At 39.7% G+C, this 22,193-nt stretch overlaps 2 protein-coding genes across 3 annotated transcripts; both read left to right on the forward strand.

The window, feature by feature from the left end:
• The first annotated feature begins 9,021 nt into the window (after window positions 1–9,021).
• Window positions 9,022–11,937, forward strand: LOC119126051 (prostaglandin E2 receptor EP1 subtype-like). The gene is made up of 3 exons (XM_037257066.1): window positions 9,022–9,207; window positions 9,901–10,803; window positions 11,244–11,937. The coding sequence occupies exons 2-3, from the start codon at window positions 9,949–9,951 to the stop codon at window positions 11,514–11,516; spliced, it is 1,128 nt and encodes a 375-aa protein (XP_037112961.1). The 5' UTR covers window positions 9,022–9,207; window positions 9,901–9,948; the 3' UTR covers window positions 11,517–11,937.
• Window positions 11,938–12,424: 487 nt separating this feature from the next.
• On the forward strand, window positions 12,425–21,903 carry LOC119125661 (interleukin enhancer-binding factor 3 homolog). 2 transcript variants are annotated; one of them, XM_037256384.1, is made up of 18 exons: window positions 12,425–12,503; window positions 13,300–13,333; window positions 13,419–13,630; window positions 13,696–13,870; window positions 13,951–14,098; window positions 15,596–15,687; window positions 17,013–17,108; window positions 17,247–17,358; window positions 17,451–17,548; window positions 17,611–17,719; window positions 17,803–17,916; window positions 18,480–18,685; window positions 18,780–18,959; window positions 19,049–19,330; window positions 19,402–19,504; window positions 19,595–19,639; window positions 20,775–21,179; window positions 21,276–21,903. In XM_037256384.1, the coding sequence occupies exons 2-18, from the start codon at window positions 13,331–13,333 to the stop codon at window positions 21,407–21,409; spliced, it is 2,514 nt and encodes an 837-aa protein (XP_037112279.1). In that variant the 5' UTR covers window positions 12,425–12,503; window positions 13,300–13,330; the 3' UTR covers window positions 21,410–21,903. The 2 variants fall into 2 exon arrangements, with proteins under 2 accessions (XP_037112279.1, XP_037112280.1); XM_037256385.1 differs by lacking the exons at window positions 20,775–21,179; window positions 21,276–21,903 and adding an exon at window positions 20,080–20,678.
• The last annotated feature ends 290 nt before the right edge of the window (window positions 21,904–22,193 follow it).

The raw sequence follows: 22,193 nt of genomic DNA on the forward strand, positions 1-22,193 counted from the left end.
CCAATTTCCGATCTGGTTATTTGAATCAGGTGTGTTGTAGTAGATCCAAATAAAAGTCCAAGACATTCAATGGACTACGGAACACAAAGAAAACAGTCAGTGGAGAATCAACGGCACTTAAGTGACATTACCAAGAACTGGATGTCCCTCTAAAATTATTGAAAGTTTGAGAAGCAAACAAGTCAGGAAGGCTTCACAGCAAGTACTGGCTGTTAAGTACATGTAACAACATGTACCTCCAAACTTCGCCTTGGAAGTAAAAAAACATGCCGGGAGAGGACAAACGGATCATCGGAACTTCATTCGGGGTGAATGAAAGGTCTTGAAATGATGTCAGGTGTGTGCTCATTTTCTATGTAATTGTGATTGATTCATGGAGTTCCATCCAAAAAGCAATCAGCATCTTTAGAATTATGAAAAGATCACCATCTGCTCTTTTTGCTGTTTATGTTCATTTTACATTTTGAGTCAAATCCTTTTCTGCAACACACAACACAACGTGACGCAATAAGACTATTGATCGTGTGTGCATTGAGGGCATCGTTTGAAGTTGTTTACTCGCTGGCTTAGTGAGGAGACAAACCTGCCTGACAGACCGACCTCAATGAACTTACCTCATACCTCATGACATCAGCCGCCTTTATCCAAAGGCTCGCAATACCCCTGTGAGATCAATTCTTATTGCGTGTACCTTTCGAAAAAGCAATTATGTTCTCATCAATGATTGAGGAGCTGTACACAAATGCATGTTTGACTCCCCAAACCATTCATAGATTTCCCCCGGGGCTTTATTGATTTATTTCATCCATATACTTGATTTATTTCCATCAGCGATTGCTGTAGTTTGACTTGAAAGATTCCAGGAAAAGAAAATAGCTGGGTGTCAAAATTGCTTGTCCAGCTTGTTTTGCTTGGACTTTCCGAAAAGTGTTGCTTGGAGTTGTAGTATGATATGATGATCTAATTTATTTATTTTATTTTTTTATTCTGGCAAACTATAATTAAAAAAAAAACAGTATTTGAATGTAAAGTCATTGATTTTTTTTTTTCTTTAATTGTGATTTTCCCAGTACCACATGGGTGATTTATAGTTTTTTGAAAAGAAGTCCTTCACAGTTGGATATTTAGTTTGGACTTTAAAAAGAGGAGATCAGTGGAACCATCCTGCTCCAGCTGCAGCTGCGGGATGTTTCTCTATCTACCCGCCAATATGAAAACACCTTTGGGAACAAAAATAGCAAAGACTTGTGCTTTTCAAGTAATATCCTCCAGTGTAAGAATACCAAAGCCTCTATGTAGTCGGAATGCTGATTTGTGCTCTTGAGTTTGTGAAACCACTAAATGGGAACTCTCACAGAGGGAAATGTGAGGACTCATTAAATGTGCTGGCACTGGCAGGGTAAACGCTCATAAAATTGAATGTATAAACAACTCAAGTTCTGGGCACGTAATGCTTCTGCAAGGTCAGAACACTTACTGGCCATCAAATTACACTATTGAATGTTTTCAACATCACTGCATATTACAGTGCCATGATTTTATTTTATTTTTTTATGATATTTTTTTATTATCACCTTCACACTAATTATCTATAACCCTGTCCTTCACTTGATAAATCCATATTTCCTTCTTGACTGTGAGTCTTCAAAGTTGATGATTTGGATAAAAAGTCAAACGGGAAGTTGTTCGTATTCCTTGAAGATTAAATCTCTGGAACGGACTGCAGTCACATGGGTGTTCCAATTAAACCTATTGTTTGCTTAAAAAGTTCGAAGCAAACCACCCAAGAAGAATGCACTCGTTTTGGGCTAACATCTGTCTCATATGATTTTTATATTTGACATGAAGGGATCAAATGGGGTCAGATTTGGCGTCCAACTTTGAACCAATCGACAATCCATGGATTATTCTTGCTTTGAATGGAGAATCACAGAATCAAGCATCACTCAAGGTCAGCTTTATTGAAATAAACAATGTGTGTTTTACAAGAATTACAACATGTTTCCTTTGAAATGACCAAGAATAGTCAAGCTGATTGCAGCCATTGTTTAATTAATGAAAGTTTCTCTTCGGAGCTAACCTATTTTTAGAACTTCAGGCTTATCTTGTCTATCCATTTTGTCTGTTTTATGTCTGACTCAGAAGGAGCTGAAACACTGAGCAGAAATGGCCAAAAAGTCCATCGCTGATCTTCTCCTGGAACCTCCAGTCATCATTTATCATGGTAAACTCCAACAGTATGTGAGTGGGCTGAGATGTTTCACATTTTGCTTGAATCAGTATCGTCCTTTACTAAAGACAAGTAAAATACAATAAAATAGCAAATGAATTGTTGAGATTATGAATTTCTATTTGGAGCACAATAGCTTTGCTCTCAGACAGAGCAGCTTACATTAAACCATTCAAATGTTTCGTCTAATGGACGGAGGTGACTGACTCCATAAATGCATTAAGGACATGGAGTAGATTGGGAAAGCAGCCAAATGTTAGCTGAGGTGGTAGAAGTACTGAGTGCATTCTGGACATAAATAGAAGTGCAGATAACAGTGCTTCTCTCAAACAACAACAAAAGAACATTTGAAGAACCGATTCAATTGATGTGCTTGAATAAAAGCCACCAGCCTTTGATTAGTTTAATTTAATCTTAATTAAGATGAAGGATGAAGTCAGGAGAAAGTTCTAACTGCGGAGTGCCTCAAGGCTCTATCCTTGGACCAATATTATTTAGGCTGTATTTTTACAAAACACTTTTTTTTTTTTTTCTTCATTGTGCTGTGTAAATAAAGTGGTCTAGTTAACTACTGTATACACAATTCCCTTTTTACAAACTTGGCATGTCCGCCACAAAACTTCTTTGCACACAGCTTTCCTCTTTTATTAACCTCCATAGTGCTTTAACTGAGAAAAAAAACATTTTTCCTGTCAGTCTTTGTTATTTTAAACCGAGAGCTAGCCTGCGTTGCCTCAACTGTCAGGACTCGTTACCATGGTTTCTGTTGGCGTCGCCCCTCCCCTCCTGTGTTACCTCACAATCACTGCCTCTTGTTACCCGTCTTGTATTTAAGTCCTGTCTGTGTGTCACTCCCTGTCGGATCATTGTTAATGTCAATGTCACTCTGTCGTCATGTCAGTTTACCGAGTCTGTTAGTTTGTGTTGGTCAATAAACCCTGGTCCAAGCTGCACTTGGTCGCCCAGCTCCACTCCATCCGTAACATCAACCTTTATGCTAACAAAACATGATCTCATTGCTCTACTCTGAATGAACATACTAAGATTCTTTTTTTTTTTTTTCATATTTAAAGTTGTGAATTTGAAGATGGTACAACACTTGATGAGAAAAAAAAAATTCTTGTACTGTCAAAAAATTCCTCAACATATTTTGACAAAGTAAAAAGTATGAAAGTATTTGTACTGTTACCTCCCTGCAATGATTTCAGGTCAACTATAAAAGTTATTGGTGTGTTCACCATTTTGCTGAGGTATTGACTTCCCACTATAACGATCTCGGCCGGGATCTTAATTCCTGTAGCCGGAAATACATTAGTGTCTCATTGCCAACTTTTTAATGGCTCTAATGACGGTTGATGTCACCGAGAGCAGCAAAGGTTGAATGGCTTTCTTGGAACTGTGAGTCAGCGTGAGTGTTTGTTGTCATGAATGTGTGAAGACTTCCAATGCTGTCACCAGTCGAGATTTACTTTTTTGTTCATGTATTTATAGAACAACTCATCTCGCCAAAGGAAAATAACAAAATCTATTGCCACAGTAAATTTCAAGCACAGATATTTGTGGTTTCCATTATTAACCGAACTGTAAATTCCGCTGAATTAAATTATCTTTGAATTGGAGCGCTACATATATTTTTTATTGGAGAAGTGCACAACTTGAAATAAAAAAATAACGGCTGGCTGTGTTGCAGAATCCTTTAGAAAATGTGTTTATTCTCGGTCCTATCAAGATAATTTTTCACAATCTCTGTCAGGCTTATATCTGACATCATCAGTTATAAACAAATAGATTTAAGAGTAAAACCAGCGTCCACATATTCCTTAGTTTATTCACAAAGACAAGTGAGTCATCTTGAACTTTCTTTCCCGGATTACATTTCCTTCTCTGGAAAGGTTTTTCCTCTTTTGGACATCATGTTTTAATTTTGCATGGCCACCAGCAAGAAGGAGGAATATTACGAAACTTTGGCACCTTTGTAACAGGTGGAAAAACATTATTTGTCAATTCCATGGTAAGACTGCATTTAGTATTTTCAGCAGTATTTTCTGTTGACCTAAATTGAACTGCCAAATTTTTCCTCCTTTTAACAGCGGAAGGGTTGGACTGAAACAACACGATGTCATCTAATGGCGCTTTCATGGATGCTTTCAATTTATATTTTCATTTAGATAAGTCTGTGAAAAAACACTTAACACAGTCGATTTGAGATTTTGTATCGACTGTGCCCTGATTCTGTCACTAGTCAACTCTCTCATTTATTTATTTTTGTTTCACAAGCACTAGACAAGCCTTTTATATATTGTACGCACAACTTTCCCAAATCCAAGATTTTTATTCAGATTTTATTAAGATTAAGTAAATAGAGCAGCGTTTCCATGAGCTATTCTAAAAAGTATGAAATTGATAATTTTAGCCTTTCATTCTTAAGATATTTTGTGTAATTTATGTGATTTTGGCTGAAGGCTCCAAGAGGCATACTTGTCAAGCCCAAAAGAGAGTGAAGAAAAAAATGTGCTGAGTGATTCCTCCAACTCTGACCCTCCCCTTTTTATCGGCCCAAAACATCTTGGAACCAGGTTACTGACTGACGGACTTATTGTTCCACATTGCAGAATGAGACACTGAGGACTTCATTGTGATCTCTTATAATGGTCCCATACAATGACACTTTTAATAGTCTTTTTTTTTTTTTTTTTAGCTCCCCTTGGCTTAATAAAATATTTTTCAACTTGAAGGTGCCACCCATGCTATTCTCTGTGTTATTTTTAGGGTATGCTGAGGAAATGATGGTCCATTATGAAACAAGCAGATGATGTATTATATTTAAATGCCATTTCAAAACAATATACCAATAAATTACAAATTAAATGTGGTAATTTGGTGTGCGACAAAAACATGAAATGAACATTCAGCCGGCAATTTTGTAATTGGCTCTGGCATGACAAAAATTCAATTATTTGTGATATTATAAGTTATAATTTAATGGTAAATTATTATTATATATTCTCATTTTATTTTTCAAATGTACAAAATAACATATATAAAATAAAACAAAATAAAATAAAATAAAAGGCTTTGTCCATCAAGTCTCATTTTTTCCATCAAATACTTTCAACGCTGAATTTCCAACGTGTAAGCAGCCAAAAGTCAAAACAAACATGATCTTATCAGAGTGAGGAATGCACTCGTCCATGCTTTTTTTACTTCTGTACTCAAGGCAGTTTGCAGAATTATCTCTCTGGGGTCCTCCAAAATACTTCTCATCTAAACACAGCAAAAAAGTAAACAAGCAAGTCTCTATCACGACACTCAAAATATGATGACGACACATATTTGGTCAAAACAAGATAGGAGCTGCTGATCTTGTGTATATACGCCATTTACTATACATCAAGACGCCTTTTGCTATTCAACACAGTTAAGTGCTGGATAAACATTGGCTAAGATTTCCCGCAAGGTGTAAGTTTAGCATGCTGTTTTCCGAAACGAGGGGCTCGCCTCAACAATGAGACATTCACCTTTAACACTGAGTGCTGTGTTTACTGTTTATGTTGTGAAAGTTTGCTTTCGCTCCAATTTAAAATGCAATCATCTGGAGGTCAGAGGTCACCGAGTCCGGTCTTGGAGTGCAACAATACCTCGACTCGCAACTGGAACATTTACTGGAGGTCTTAAATTATTCAACACCTGCACTGATGAGAAAAGGCATTGCGCCATTGGCATGCTATGCTATTTTATTTGCCTATTGGCTTCAAGGATACTGCCCACTGACTTCACGCCATATGGAAATACTGAGTCTTAAAAAAAAAAGAGACACTAATTTTGCAGGACGCATTTCAAAAGGTCTTTTTTCCACTTTTACAACTCAGTGAGAGGCCACGAGTTGATTTTCTTGTCAGTATTGATTTTGCAAAAACTTGTGGGGTGATTTTCAAATTCGAGGAATGGAGGCCAGTGTTTCAGTTCTCCTTGGCAGAGGTCGCCTCTGTTTACTCGACCATTTTAAAGTTGTAGAATTTGTTTGTTATTCCCATCATTTAGAAATAATGTTACCTTCTTTTCATCTGTCCTATTAATCTTATGATCATAATAATTTGTCTCATCATTAGATTGAGAAAAGTAAGAGGAATGAAAAATTGTATTGCTTTTTACTTGCGTGTGTGTGTGGTGGGTTACATTACTTATCTGTAATGTGTTTTTTTTTCTTCTTTTGACCGGTCTCCTCTGTTGAACCATGAGCAGGAATGATAATGTGGGCAGCCTAAATACCACAGCTCTTTCGTAGCAGAGGCGATTATATCTTATAGTGGCATAGTCAAGCATGACTGATGTGAAGCAAAGTCCCATGTTTTGTTTTTTGTGACCTACCAAATTTGGGCATGCCTTGGAAGACCCTTCCATTCAAATTCTGTATCTTTGAGCAGATGAGAAGAGAAATCGGATTACGCTGTCAACTTGATGATCACAGGGCATGCTTTGAATTTTTTTCTGTAATGATGACAAAATTTGGCCCTTGACAGAAAAAGTCCATAAAACGAACCGGACAATTTTGCATGTGTGTTCTTGAAGTATGTGTTCATGTTGCGTGCTGTAAATTCTCATGTATGGAAGGAAGCTGTGGTGAACTTGTCCTTTAAAGGGCCTTGTGAAGATCTCTCGTGTTGAAATCAAGTCCCCTGAGTGCCTCATCAGGACTTTTCATCTTGAGCATTCTCAGTGCATGTCTCGCACAAATTAATCTCATTTTAGTTTCTCAGAATTTTATTTGTTTGATTTCTTTCCCCATAACCACAAACACGCATCTGTTGGTTTGGTTTGTGATCACTTGTCACATTTCCAGGAGAATTATTCTTTTTTAACAATATATTATTGTTAAAAATATATTTTTTAACTATATAGAGAGAGAGTTAAAAATATTTTTTAACAATAATAATTATTATAATATAATAATTATTGTTAAAAAGATATTTTTTAACGATATATACCCCTTTATGTTTTTTTAATTTTTATTTTATGTGTTTTAATGGGATGGAAAAGGCTTCCTTTGCTGAATTTACTCAAACTGACAGACGATATATTGTATCATCCAGGGCCGTAACATTTAGTCTTTTAATTTCAAAAGTATGTTGTGTTTGTGTTAACTATCATCCTTCAAGTAATTTAAGATTTGTTTACCTTCTCATAAACCTGACTAAACTAGATATGAGGAGGGACAGCATGTTTTACAATCATCCTTCCAAAGAAAGCTATATTTTACTTGCTTTCCCTGCTCTTGTCCATAAAATCTATGCCGACTGTCAAGTATGCATATATGTAAAAGGACTTAGCCTTCATCTTTTACAGTATGTTTTCTTTGGCAGAATTTGATTAGATCGCTGCCTTACTGGCCAAATGCCTTTCCTTTGAAAATTCTCCCAGGCTACTTCTCCAGACAGCTTTCTCTCTTTGCAAAATAGGGAGTTATTTTATTCGGGTTGCATCATCACTTTTATTGCAGGTCATGTCTGGTCAAATTGCCCAGCTTCGTATTGCGTTTGAATCAAAGGTGAACTCAAAAAAGGTGACCACGAACAAATGAAAAAAATATTTCTGTGTAAATGGTTAAAAGGTGACAATTAAAATCCATGTGGTCATTTAATGAGGTAATGACATAACGTTTAGGTCCATTAAATCATTGTATATGCTTGCATAGTTTTTTTTTTTTTATAACGTGCAGAATCCTGGCACTGTTTTGACAGGTTAATTAAAACTAAAGATAAATTGCAGGACCTGTCTCATATTAGTGTGCAAAAAAATGCTCTTCTTTTACCGTATCCTTCTATTTCATTCCGTACTTAGCGTACGGTGCAGAAAATAATTTATAACTTTCTAAGTTGTCTCCAAAAACACTTTTTCTTGCATGTCAAGTGTTTCTCCTCCTTGTGAGCATATTAGATCCCAATGTCCTCAACATCATCAGCAGCTGCGGTCTGGCTGACCTCTGTGGAAGTTCATTATTATTATTCCGAATTATGGTCGCCACAGACCACAATGTTGAGACGCTTCAAAGTGGAAGTGGAAATAAACACCAGTTCCTATGAAAGAAGCTGTTCACAAATGCTCTTGTGGTATTTTCAGCTAGAACAGACAACAAAGGGATTCTCATTCCGAATTGCCTTTGGGAAGGGATAGGCTTTGGAAAAGCAAGTCTTTTAAATTCTAAAGTTTTTTTAATTTATTTATCTATTTATTTATTGTTAAGGATTAAGGGAAAGATGAATCCAGATCACTTTGAATGGTCACAATTCAATTACCGTTCACATACACACCAATTAAATCTTGAAGTAACCTAGACATGTTATAGAAGATGATGAGGAGAAACTGTTTGTTTTTTTTGGCGTTTCTTTTTTTTTAAGAGATGGACTTACTATTATGTGTTTTTTGGTATTTTGTTTTTCAAGAGATGGACTTACTATTATGTTTTTTTGGGTATTTTTTTTAAGAGATGGACTTACTATTATGTTATTTTTTTATATTGTCATTTTCTTTTATTACCAGTGACACCAAAATGTGATCCATGTGTTTACATTTTATTTTAACTATCACTGTAGTCCTAACATCACAACCCACGTTGGAATTTAACGATTCTCATGATTACGTTTCTGCAAGTGGCGTCAAGACTACATTTGCTCCAAAGGGTCTAACTCTCCTGCAAGGACGTCACTTGTTTTTCCTTCAAGCGAGACACCCAGAGGTGATGTTGGCTTTCTGCAGCTCCCACATATAAAAGCAGTCAGCCACAGTCAAACAACACACAACATGCTTGTGCAATGTCACTGAGAGGCTACTTGCTCCAACAGGAATCGGCAAAGGGGACACAATGTGAGGAATTACCAAAGGAGATATTTGGAAACCTGGACGATTGTTACATTTTGGACTATGAATCACACTGTCGAAGTGAAAGGAATCTTGGAATGTATGGATTTCCTAACTTAAAGGTAGGATGAATTCATTGTCATGTTTTCTTTCAGTATTTTTTCCAGAATGTGTGCGTTTTGATGAGCATGACTCATGATTTGGCCATGCATTTAATTACACATGTCTAAAATGCCCTCACACATTCCTGTCTTGTTTTGATCTCCTCACATTCATGACATATTTGGAAAAGTGGTGTATTAAAATGATTCTATTTACGAAAGCTTTTGTAAAGAAAGCAAAACTGTGAGGAAAAAAGAGATACAGTGGAGCTTGTGTGGTGTGTCCATATCCCCGTTTATTACTTCTGCCAAGCTCCAAATTGTTACATGAAAACGAAAAAAAATATGAATTTTAATTCAAATTATGATAAAAGTGCAAATTGAATATAATTTGCCCTATCCACCACCCAAACACAAACGGTGGAGTTTTGCCTGCATAGTCCTAACATCATTTGCCTGAATACAAAAGTAACCCAAAAACTTTATTTATCATTGAATTCTTTGTTCTTGTCAGAGCACACGATGCAGAGTACATAAACTGCCACTTCCCACAATGTTATTGGGCAAAACACACATGACGATGCTCCAAATTTTTTTTCTCCTCCTCTCCCACATTTGCAAACAGTTTAACCTTCATGAAGGGCTCCGCTCTACTGAGTGCTACTCTATGAATCCTTTCAGCGTGCTAATCCACTTTTTTTTTTCCCCTCTCAGGATCCTCTCAGCCAAGGAAAACAACATCAGACATAAAGATCAGCAGCAATGTTGGCAATGCAGCGTCACAACTCCTCTGGCATCTTTACTACTCTGCCCCCCTCGAATGAAACGGCGCCCATATTTTGTAATGCCAGCCTTCCACAAACGAATCCCACAGCAGCCGGCATCACCATGACGCTTGGAATTGTATTCAACGTGGTGGCGCTTATCATTCTCGCCAAAGCATACACCCGCTTTCGGCGGAGGTCAAAGGCCACCTTTCTTCTCTTTGCTAGCTCTCTGGTGGCGACTGATCTGGCTGGGCATGTCATCAACGGAGCCTTGGTGTTAAGAAGATACTCGGAAGGGACTGCAAACTTGGCTGACCCTCCGTGTGGCTTTCAAGGCGATCTCATAACAGATCCAGATGTCCCCTGTCTATTTTTGGGGTGTTGCATGGTGTTCTTCGGGTTGTGCCCGCTCTTCCTCGGCTGCGTTATGGCCGCTGAACGATGCTTGGGTGTCTCCAAGCCTTTGCTGCATGCTCGTTTGGTCACAAACGCACGGACTAAGATGGCACTAGCTCTCATCTGGTTGTTAGCGTTATGTGTCGCTCTCCTGCCGTTTTTCAGCTTGGGAGCCTACACGCCACAGTACCCGGGCACGTGGTGCTTTATCAGGGTGATGGAGGGCACGCAAGCCACAGATCTGGCCTTCGTGACTCTCTTCTCTGGACTGGCATTCAGCTCACTGGCTGTGGCCTTTTTGTGTAATACCATCAGTGGGATCACCCTAGTGAGAGCCAGAATCAAAAAGAAGACCAGCTCCCAGCGCAGTTCGGCCAGGTCCCATGACACTGAGATGATGGTCCAGTTGGTTGGCATCATGGTGGCCTCGTGCATCTGCTGGAGCCCCCTGCTGGTGAGTCGCAGCCATAACTTCATATTATTTGTTATTTTACTGTTGTGACTAAAGACAAGTCCACTTCTCAGAACCTTTAGAGTAAACAGTCACAAAATCAAACAAAGCTTTGTAAAGGCTTAAAAATATTTCATTTCATTGTAGGCCTGGACCAAATGTTTGTTTTCTTTTCTCTTCAATTTGAAGATCATGCAGTGAAAGCTTGAATGGTCGATGTTGTTAGTATGTTAGTATGTTTTTTAGCAATAAAAAGTAACAGTGTGCTTAATATATTTTTCTTCATATTTGTGTAGATTCTCAGTCATAAATAATCAATCAAATAATGACTCAAGGCAACGTCATTCTTCTTGTTTATTTCTTTTCTTGTTTTCTGAAAATGTTCAAAATTGGCAATCATGCTATAAACAAACCTCAAATTGTGTCTTTCATTGTCTGAATAGGTCTTTGGATTGATGTCAGCCACCCGGTCCTACAGCAACACCCTCGGCTCCGACAGGGACACTTACAGGGCCTTAATGATGACTGGTGTTAGGATGGCTACGTGTAATCAGATCCTGGACCCGTGGGTCTACATCTTGCTGCGTCGTGCCGTCCTCAAGAAGATCTACAGGATTACTAAAAGACAAGCCAGTTTGAAGGGAAGCATGCTTCGCTCTTTCCGATGGGATGTCAGCTCCTTTCAGAACTCCGAAATAAACAATGATAAGATTTAAGGGATTGGACATTGTGCTATTTAACATCAACCCGTGGCCTGCGTTCATCTTGGTCAGGATGTAAATATGTCTGCCCACTACAGTGGGTAAATGATCAGTAAGAAACTGGCAAGTTTGCATTGTGAATGCAAAATCTACATTGGTGTTTGTCCTCTATGAGAACAAAATCTAATTCAAGATTATCTGTTGAAGTAGACATATAATGCGTCAAGATTTGATCAAAAATGAAGACTATCCCACAAAGTCAGAAAGAAAAAAATAATGTGAATTGTGTAAATTAAATGCTTAAAGACCAAAGTAAAACACTTTGATTTTACCTCATTTTGAAGACGTGAATGTGTGGGGGAAATGTACAGGTATGTTTGTGTATTACAGTGTTTACTGGTATGCCCTCTTAAAAATAAACAGTCTGAAATCAAAATGTCAGAATATTTATTACCGATGCACACATAAAACACCTGTAGCAATCTGCACAGTGCACACATTAAATAATTGAAGAATGAGTAGCTTTGGTGAGTGATTTATTGTTTTCTTCATTTGATTAGATACGTATTTATTCTCAACTGCTTCAGTTGTAATATTAATTTAATTAGAATCTATGCATTTCTAGTCACTGTAACATAAATAGAGAAAAAATAGTAATTAGCGCACATTCGGGAAGGAATTGTGCTGCCTTTGCATGCCATTATCAAATTAATACAGACTCCCTATTTTGTTTTTATTTAGTCTAGCAATACACGTGCTCGTTTACGTATGATAAGTGTCATTTTGTCTGCTAAACAAAAAAAGGATGATGCATGCTACGTAACGATTACGTAATTCTTCAAATATGACGATGCCGGGTCGCACAATATATTTCCTTTTCTATTGGCTGGAAAAAAACAACAACCCCGCCGGGGACCAATCACAAAACAGTAGGCGTAACCAAATTGATGACGAGCTTCCTGCTCAAACTGATTTAGTTGTGCAGAGGAAACGACGATTAAGGTGAGTAAAATGACAAATGTAAACGTTAACAGCGTTTGCATGGCATTTGAAACACAATACGATATATGTAGCCAGTCAAGTATCATCTCGTCTTCCTATGTGAACAGAAATAAAAGTTCCGCGTCCGTAAGGCTAAGCTAGCATGTTCATTGACTAATGGGTGCCATTTTCTTCTTATGTATGTTTGGTGTTTGATAGCTTGTATGTCTATTCATTTGCAAATCGCTTTCGTCAGTGTACATGTTGGTCACCACTGGGACACGGTGAGAATATCAAATAAAAAGCTGGCTGATTTCCTCTGAGTGTGAGTGCAGGCTAGCCATCGTTAGTAGCCATCGCCATCACTGGTGGTAAATTAAAATGGCGTCGCCTTTTTAACGCCAAATGAGGTTGTGTGTGGCTTTATGCCCGCTCCTCAAAATGTTTTTCCTTCGTTATACACGAAGCATAATTACGTGTAAATGTGCCAAATGCATTTATCACGATTCAGCCATTATATACATCGTATCAGGTGTTTCGTGCCAGGTAAGGTAGTCGATTACAATATTTCAAATTCTTTAATGGCATGTAGTTCTAAAATTCATTGCGCCGATGTATCTAGTAAATATACGAACCGTAAGCCTCGCAGTCATCCATATATGCAGCAATTATGTGTGTTTTAAAGAGAAATATTAGAAATCAGCCTCATCGAATTTTGGCACAACTTTTCCCTCCGTACAGCCAATGCATTCTTGCAGTTAGAATTTGCAACATCAAGTTGTTCTATTAACGTTGAGTGTATTTTCCTACTCTGCAGACAACAAAGAATCCCTATCTCTGAAACGAAGATGGTAATCGCTGACTTTCTATTTTAAATTAAACTAAACTCTCGGGTAATTGTCTCACGATCACACCTAATCTGCTTTTCGCCCACAGGCCCCTCCATTACGGAATCGGTCCTTGCGTGTTTTCTTGCATGACAACCGCCACGTCATGGCCAAGCATTCTGCGGTCTACCCTTCTCAGGAGGAACTGGAGAATGTGCAAAACATGGTATCCCACACAGAACGAGCCCTCAAGGCAGTCTCAGACTGGCTGGATAAACAAGAAAAGTGTGACGGTGATGGTACCGAACCTGATAAAGAGAGGTGAGTGTCCACTGATTTTAATTCAATCAATTCAGAAAGGGTTTTAGCTTCTTCTCATGTTGCAGTGAGCCCAAAGAACAAGTCACACGGACTCTTCGTGGCGTGATGAGGGTGGGCCTTGTGGCCAAGGGCCTTCTGTTGAAGGGAGATCTGGACCTTGAGCTGGTGCTCCTCTGCAGGGACAAACCAACCAACATTTTGCTAAAGAAGGTGGCTGACAACTTGGCTGCACAGCTTAAGGTGAGAGCAGATCTTAAAACATCAAATGCAAGGGAAACCCATTGGTTGCACGGGCAAACGTTTCAATCTCACTCCTGCAGGTTGTCACTGAAGACCAATATGTTGTGAATCACGACGTCCAAGAGGCCTGTATCACCATCAAGAACACAAAGGAGCCCACTCTCACCCTCACCATTCACTTGACGTCCCCGTTAGTTCGCGAGGAGATGGAGAAGGCCGCCGCTGGCGGTAAGACCCGCAAAGACTACTTCTTCCCCCCTTTTTATTTATCCACACCTCCAGTTGCGAGGCCATGCAGACAAGATAGATATTGTTTATTGGGCCTTCAATGGAGCTTGGGGACAAGAATCCATCGTCACATAATGAAACTATGCTATGACTTATAGCTCTGTAGACACTCTCATAGTTCCATGTAATGTAATTGTACATTTTTGATGGCCCAATATACAGTATAGGGCAAGTAGCTTACTTATGTGTTGGAGACATGGATTTGTCTTCCCTCATTATGATCAAGGTTACTAAAGAAATGAAGGCTTACTGAGAATTTCAACAAACACAAAAAAAAAAAAAAAAGACCACTTTGTTTGCATGTGTTTTATCATTCCTGAACGGTTTGCATTGCAGCAAAAATGAGCAGCTCAAGGTATCGTGAAATTGTCCTTGGTTGGTTAACCCAGCGGTGGGCTTTTGATTTCAATGTTTCTTCGCAGGAAGAGCTTCGGGTTGCAGATAAGGACAAGAAAGAAAAATATTTCCACATGCCGCTCCTAAAGCTGGGGGTGGCGGTCACCTTTTTAATTGTAGCGTAGCATTGACAAGCGTTGGGTAAATCTCTCAGCAGCATTAAACGTTACATAATGCCATGTTTCCACCAAGCGGTCATTTTCACTTGAGTGTACTTCGGATTAGGTAAATAAACCGTGACCAAGTTTATAGGCGGGGCGGACTCGAGTAACTAGTGTGACCTCACGACGACGACAGCATGCAACTCACTTTTCCCGTTCAAGTCATGTATTTTAATGCAGCTTATCAACAGATATATTTTCTCGATCGTGAAATGAAAACACGGTAAAGTGCGCATCTTCATCATTTGGTGGAAACGAGGATTGAGATTTCAGGAGGCGTTAAACCGTGTGGCCTCATCTGCAACCCTGCGCTGATGTTCACCCCCAGTTTGGGTCTTTTTTTGTAAGCCATCAGTTTTGCTGCAGTGCAGACTTGTTTTGATAGCCACCTTTTGTGTACCTGATAACATGTACCTGTGGTTCCAATTCTGATTCTCTTTGTCAAGCCTTCTAGTTTGTCAATTTTAGGGACGCTGGACCTTTGACCAACTGGCCGCTCTCTGTCTCGGAAGGGGCAAAATGCAGTGTACCCAGTATTGAGGCAAAGGGGAGGGGCTCTACCTCCTGTCAAAGTCAGAGAGGAAAAAAAAAAAAAAAGCACAACACTGATGCATCCAGATACACAACCTCCACGTACTATACACGTTTCAATTCGTAAACTTCACGCCACGTTAGCGGTGTGAGTTGGTTTGAAGTGTTACATGCAACATCATACAAAGGTGGAGGTTCAGAGCATTTGGTGGGTTCTCCAGCGGAGGAGTCCCCCTCCCCTTACCTCTTCTGCCTGTAGTTTGGGAAAGCTGCCTGTGTTCCCCCGGCCGGATGACAGAACTCCCCTTGGTCAAACTGTACCTTGTCTTCTTATTCCACCTGCCAATAGAAACGCTATCAGTCAACGATCCCCCGGATGCTCTGGACAGGCAGAAATGCATAACTGCCTTGGCGTCTCTTCGCCACGCTAAGTGGTTTCAGGTTTGGATTTTGTCTTTATTTGTCTCTAAAACACAAGTAGTTTGATTTTTTTTTAAATGCTCCTTTGTCTTTTTGTGTTTGATTTGATGTTTTGTATTTAATGGCGCTCATGGAGTTCCTGTAGTGATTACTTGAACCTTTTGCCATGACGATGTTGTTCAGATGCCGGGTTATTTCAGTTTTTTTTTTTTTTTTTTAATCTCACAGCTGTTTGTCAGCATTCATATATCAAAAGCCACTCCAGTCATGTAGGCGAAAAGTACTTTGGCGTTTGGGACTGACCAGGTATCCAGGTGCAATATTTCATTCCAGTTTAACTTTCGTATTAGCGCAACTACATGGCGTGCAAGTGAGGCATATTTGAAGATAATGTGTGCCGTCAAGTCTCGCGGTCTATTTGATGTGATATGAAATATTTCCAAAATGCAAACTAAATGCTTAATTTCCTTCATCTTTTTTTTTTTTTGGGTCGTCCGTGTGTTTGCATACAGGAAATACTTTAATCAATGGGAACTTTGGGTAGTGTTTGTTGGTTGCGTTTAGATTTTACGAGTGTCTGGTCTTTCGGTGATTTTAAAGCGATACTTTTCTAATTTTGCAATTTGCAGTAATAACCTAATATTTTGTCAAGAATTTTACAACTTCATGATTTTTTTTAATGGGTGGCAAAATGCGTTTGATGAAAAATAATGACCTTAGCAAATGCATTATAAACAAAATGCTAGCTTTTTACTGCTGAAAGTTGCCCATTAAGTATCACTTCCAATCAACGCTTCATTACTGCAGCTATTGTAGCCCCATCTTTCCTTGCTTTCTGTTGATGTTGCAGTGTGCCACAAATTCATTCGGAATATTGCACCTTGACTACTTTTCTAGCGTATATATGTGTGTGAGTGTGGGGAGGGTGTTGCTTTTTTTTTTTTTAAACTTCCACTGAGGATAACATTACTACCCAACTGACAACACACACAATCTTTCCATTCCGTTAAAGAGGTTCACTCGGCTGTCTCATCGAAAGCTTGGGTTATGTTGAAGTCGTGTTTGTTGACACTTGATCATGTTTTAAATGTTTGGTGCTTGAATCACAGGGCTGTAAATCCCATTGTCAGCTGACGTATCACTCAGTCCCGCCGAGTATGGGTCAATAAACTTGTTTTCACTTTGCCTTAAAATATTCCCACAATGAATACGCCAAGGTCTTATAGTCTGTGTGGCTTCATTTCAAAAGTTCATTATCAATTGATATGAAATTTCTTTTTGTTGCCCCGTTTGACTCGTTTTGCTTGTCGTCCCCGTGCTCCCCCCCTCCTTTATTGTGTCCTCAGGCAAGAGCCAATGGATTGCGCTCCTGTGTAATCGTCATTCGGGTTCTAAGGGACCTGTGTGCCCGTATCCCAACATGGACCCCACTTTCTGGCTGGGTGAGTGTTCTATCTACATTTGTGGTACTCTTGAGTAAAATGTGTTTTTGATACAAGTGAGGACTGTGGTTTGAGATGTGCTTAAATACGACTAGATATGTTTAATTCAACTGTTTGGAAATTGTGTATACTGTGTAGCCGCTGGAGCTGATCTGTGAGAAAGCCATTGGCACAGGAAACCGGCCCATGATGGCAGGAGAAGCACTACGCAGAGTCTTAGAATGTCTGGCTTCAGGAATCCTAATGCCAGGTAAGTTCGTACTCGTGTAACTCACTTGCAACCATCTTGCTCGTTTTCATTACGACAAAGGTGGTCCAATACGGCTTGTCCCCAACTTACAGATGGAGCTGGAATTGCTGATCCATGTGAGAAGGAGCCAACAGATGCAGTCAGCCACTTGGACAGCCAGCAGAGAGAAGACATCACATTGAGTGCACAAGTAAGTGGAACGATGTGAGCATATTCGCAACGTGCAAGGTTGACCTTTCCTTACGTTCTTAGCATGCCTTAAGGCTGTCAGCCTTTGGACAACTTCACAAAGTGCTCGGAATGGATCCGCTTCCCTTTAGGATACCCAAGAAAACTCCCGGACCGCCAATTGATTATATAGGTAAAAAACCTTTGTGCCCAAGAGTCGGGAGGGATTATTTTGTTCCTGTGCATTAACATGTCCTCGCACAATTGTGTGAACAGTGCAAATCCCACCCAGTACCACGTATGCCCCACCGATGAAACGGCCCATTGAGGAAGAGGCGGGTATTGAAGAAAAGACTCCCAATAAGAAGAAGAAAAAATTGCAAAAGAAATGTGAGTTACTTTTGTTCGATTGACATGTAAGTAGTTGCATGCGGTGTCTGTGTTATGTTCACCCATCCATTATCTGTGTGTGTCATAAATGTGATAAAGCATAACAGAGGTCTTTGAGGTATTATGAGAATCTCGGTCGCCATGTAAACAGCCAGAAACATTTGGATTGTCGCGATAGACGAGCAATTCTGTTCAGTGCCATCCTGCTGATTTAGCGTTGCTCAAGGCTCGTGCATACCGGTAAAGACATTATTTTACTATTGAAAGCTATCCTGAAATGATATTTGAACTGGTTCCTAGAATGAAATCTGAATGTCAGAGGGGATCGCGAAGCAAAAAATGATAGCATCAAAGTCACTTTTCTGCGTAATATTTTGTAACACCAATTTGCTTTGTTTGATGGGGAGAAGCGGCTGTAATTAGTTCTACCTACCTCCAGCAAAGATTACGAAAGATCAGGAAAATTTGGGATGAATTGAATAAAATGTCTCTACTACAATATTCCCCTTTTATACGTCTTGTAGACATGTTTTCCAATAAATCTATCATTGTACTATTCCCAGCAACGACAGAGGATAAGTTTGATACCCAGGCTATGAATGCTTTAATGCGACTCAACCAGCTGAAGCCGGGTCTCCAGTACAAGCTGATCTCCCAGACCGGCCCGATTCACGTTCCTGTCTTCACTATGGCCGTCGAAGTTGATGGCAAGACTTTTAAAGCTTCAGGTCCATCCAAACGGACTGCTAAGCTCCATGTAGCTGTCAAGGTGAGTCAGCGTAGGGAATTGTTGCAGTCAACCTTGAAATGATATCAACTCCTTTATTGTTTTGTACTAAAGTGCAGTGCCTCTGTTCCTCCAGGTACTGCAAGACATGGGGATCTCCACCGGAGTGGAAATCAAACCTCCAGAGCCTGTAAAAACGGAAGAAACCATACAACCGGTCACAGTGCAGGATGTGAAAGAAGAAGAAACAGCCACTGAAGTTACTACTCCTGTGCTCACAGTACCAGCCAGCACAAATTCCACTGATCCTGCGCAGGTAGATGATGCAGTCTCGTAAAAACATTCTCAATACCAGCAGCAGTGAGTTCCATCCTCACCGTGTCCCCCCCATCCTTTTTATTTTAGACCGCACGCCAACAGGGACCAATCCTGAGCAAACACGGCAAGAACCCCGTGATGGAGTTGAACGAGAAACGCCGTGGCCTAAAATACGAGCTCATCTCAGAGACTGGCGGCAGCCATGACAAGCGTTTCGTCATGGAGGTGGAGATTGATGAACAGAAATTCCAGGGGACCGGGTCCAACAAGAAAGTAGCCAAGGCTTACGCAGCACTGGCGGCTTTGGAGCAGCTCTTCCCCGAGAGCTCTGTGACTCAAGTGTCGAAAAAGAAAAAGGGACCTCCAATGGTAAGCAGGTTGAAGTCTGTCCTTGCTGCATCAGTGCAAAGTGATATGTTGTTGATGTTTCCCCCATTCAGAACAATGAAGGCTATGGCATGATGGGACCTCCTGGCGATGTCACTTTGCCCAGAGGCAGAGGACGGGGTCGTGGAAGGGGAAGGGGTTTCAATAACGGTGGAGGTATAACTTTTTTTTTTTTTTTTTATATAAGATACACTTTGTTCAGAGCTGAGATTGGTTCAAATTGACCAATGTTCTATCTCTCGACAGGCTACGGAACATACGGTTACGGCAACAGCTCAATGTCTGGATACAGTAAGTATTCCTATCCTCTTTTTCCTCTTTTTTATTTTATTCTTTCTTGGATTGTGACTTACAACGTGAGAAATCAAGTCGCATTCACATAAGGCAGCAGAAATGTGTACAGGTTGTCTAATATTGTGAGCTTCTTTTTTTATTAGGATCCCAAATTCCGCAATTTTTACATTTTAAGACACCACTCGTATTCATATGTCAACTTCCCAAAAACCACACCCCAAGCTTCTCTATTATTTATAGCAACTTGTTCTGGGGACTGACATTCCTGAGTGTGACAGGAGGAGGGAAATCTCGAAAAACAAATAGATTGCAATCAGTCACTTTGAATACAATTTGGCCCAATGAATCCAATCGACTGCTGCTTTTAAGCAGAACAAATTCCCAACACTCAAAACTAATTTTGATATTTCCCTTCTCTGCCTTGTCTCACTCTTTAGGTGACTTTGTCTCAGACTTCTCTGACTTCTAAGACTTCTCTGGCTACCAAGAGTTAGATCCTCCTCGGTCTTAAAGAAAAAGGGGAAAAATATAGCCGGGAAGACAAAAAATTTAGTTGAGTTCCTGCTGCATCCAGAACTCCCTTCACCTTCGCGACCCTGGAATTATTTCAAGGATAACCCCATTTTACCAGTCCACATGCAGCCTGGGCAAGATGATCTGCCTCTGCATACAGTACATACATGGATGTGTCAAACATCTGGATTTTAGAAGGCATCCTTTTTTTGTGAGATTGGACAAAGGGCTTCACAATAAATACAGTGAAGCACTGTGGGACATTGACCGCCTCATATCTTTTCCCCTATTCCTGACTCGACACCGTTTTGTATCACATATTGATTCACAGTTGAGAGTTGCAGATTTGGATTCTGGCTCCGGTCTTAACTGTGTGGACTTTGCATGTTCTCCCCGTGACTGTCCATAGGTGACATTGTGAATGCGAATGTGTGACATCTACAATGATAATCTACACATAATTTTGTGCTTCCAGCTACAAAATTCTATAAAGTTTAGCTTAATTAGTGAGTTTTTTTTTTTTTTTTTAATAATAAATGTCTTTTTTTTAATATAATTACTGTATTCTTACATGGTGTGATCTATGTTGAGTGGTCAAAATGTGTCATGCTGTTCTCAGATTACTACAACAATGGTGGTGCAAATGCAGGAGGCGGGCAGTCGGGCGGCCCCTCGGGTGGCACTCAAGCCAATACAGGACAGGGATCCAGACAAAGCTCATATGGCACATACTATGATGGTGACGGAGCCTACAATAGCCCGGCTTCTGCCAAAGTCCACGTAAAGAAACCCCCCACCAGGGGAGGCAAGTCATCTTATCAGGGTCTCTCGGGTATGAATAGCTCATCTACAGGGACCTACCAGGCCAGCAACTCTTCCGGACAGGGCAGCTATAACCAGTATGGCTATAATCAAACAAAGAAGAATTTTCACCCGGGAGGTGCAAGCGGGTACTCTTATAGCACTGCCTACCCTAGCCAGGTGACTGGTGGTTCTGGAGGAAACCAGGATTATAATTATGATGGTGAGTGATAAATCTCCTTGATTTTGCTCCAAAGTGATGCATGGTGCAAGACTGACACATTTGTTGCATTTAACTGTTGCACTTTTCCCTGGGAAGGTTTCAACAACCAGTCCAATTACAACTCGCAGGGTGCCGGAGAAAATCATGGGTTCAACACCTACCATACTCAGTACCACAATACTGGAAGTTACAACAAGGGAGATTCCAGTGGAAATTACCAGTATAGATAGACTCGAGTTGCTCGTGTGAGTCTCCCACTCCTCTCCGGCTTTGCCTCAGAATTTTTCCGAAGAATGTGATTGATGGCTCACCTGCCCTCCTCAACTTCCTCCTTCATGTTTATGTGCATATATTTGGTTCTGTCAGTCATTTCAGGCTTTGTTGTAGTTTGGTAGACGTTCAAAGGATTGATAATCTCAAGTTTGTCTTTTTGTGTTTTTGTATTAATAAAACCACTATGGAAGAAATGATGCTACTACAGGGCTCGTGTGGCTCCAACTTTGCTTTTAAGTTGCATGACAAGCTCTGCTTTTAACAACTCCAAACTTGTAGATATATTTGCTTATATTTTTGCCTTTTTGAGTAATGTTACTAATATAATTTTAGTTGGAGATTACTGGAAAATACACACGTTAGTACTTCAAGTAGCTTTTGATTTTGTTGATATTTGTCTTCTCACTGTATGTTACCATGTGTCTTTGTATTAATAAATGGTAATTTAGAACTTTTGTGTCAGAGTTTTGACTTAATTGCTATTTTGGGAGTAGTTAGATTGATTGATCAATGCATGTGTTGCACAACAACAAAATCATATATTGTGAAAGGAGAATAAAAATAAATTCAAATTAATGCTTCTGAAGTTTATGAAGACAAAACCATTTTGATCATAATACGTTCAAGTATTTTTTCAATTTTATCGTGTTGTGTTTAATTGCTGCATTAAACGATTTCCAATGACACAACTTTCAAAACTTATTTACGCATCTGCATTTTCAAGCAATAAATGCATTATCA

Source organism: Syngnathus acus, chromosome 8, assembly GCF_901709675.1.
Source record: "Syngnathus acus chromosome 8, fSynAcu1.2, whole genome shotgun sequence".
In the NCBI taxonomy this organism is placed as follows: Eukaryota; Metazoa; Chordata; class Actinopteri; order Syngnathiformes; family Syngnathidae; genus Syngnathus; species Syngnathus acus.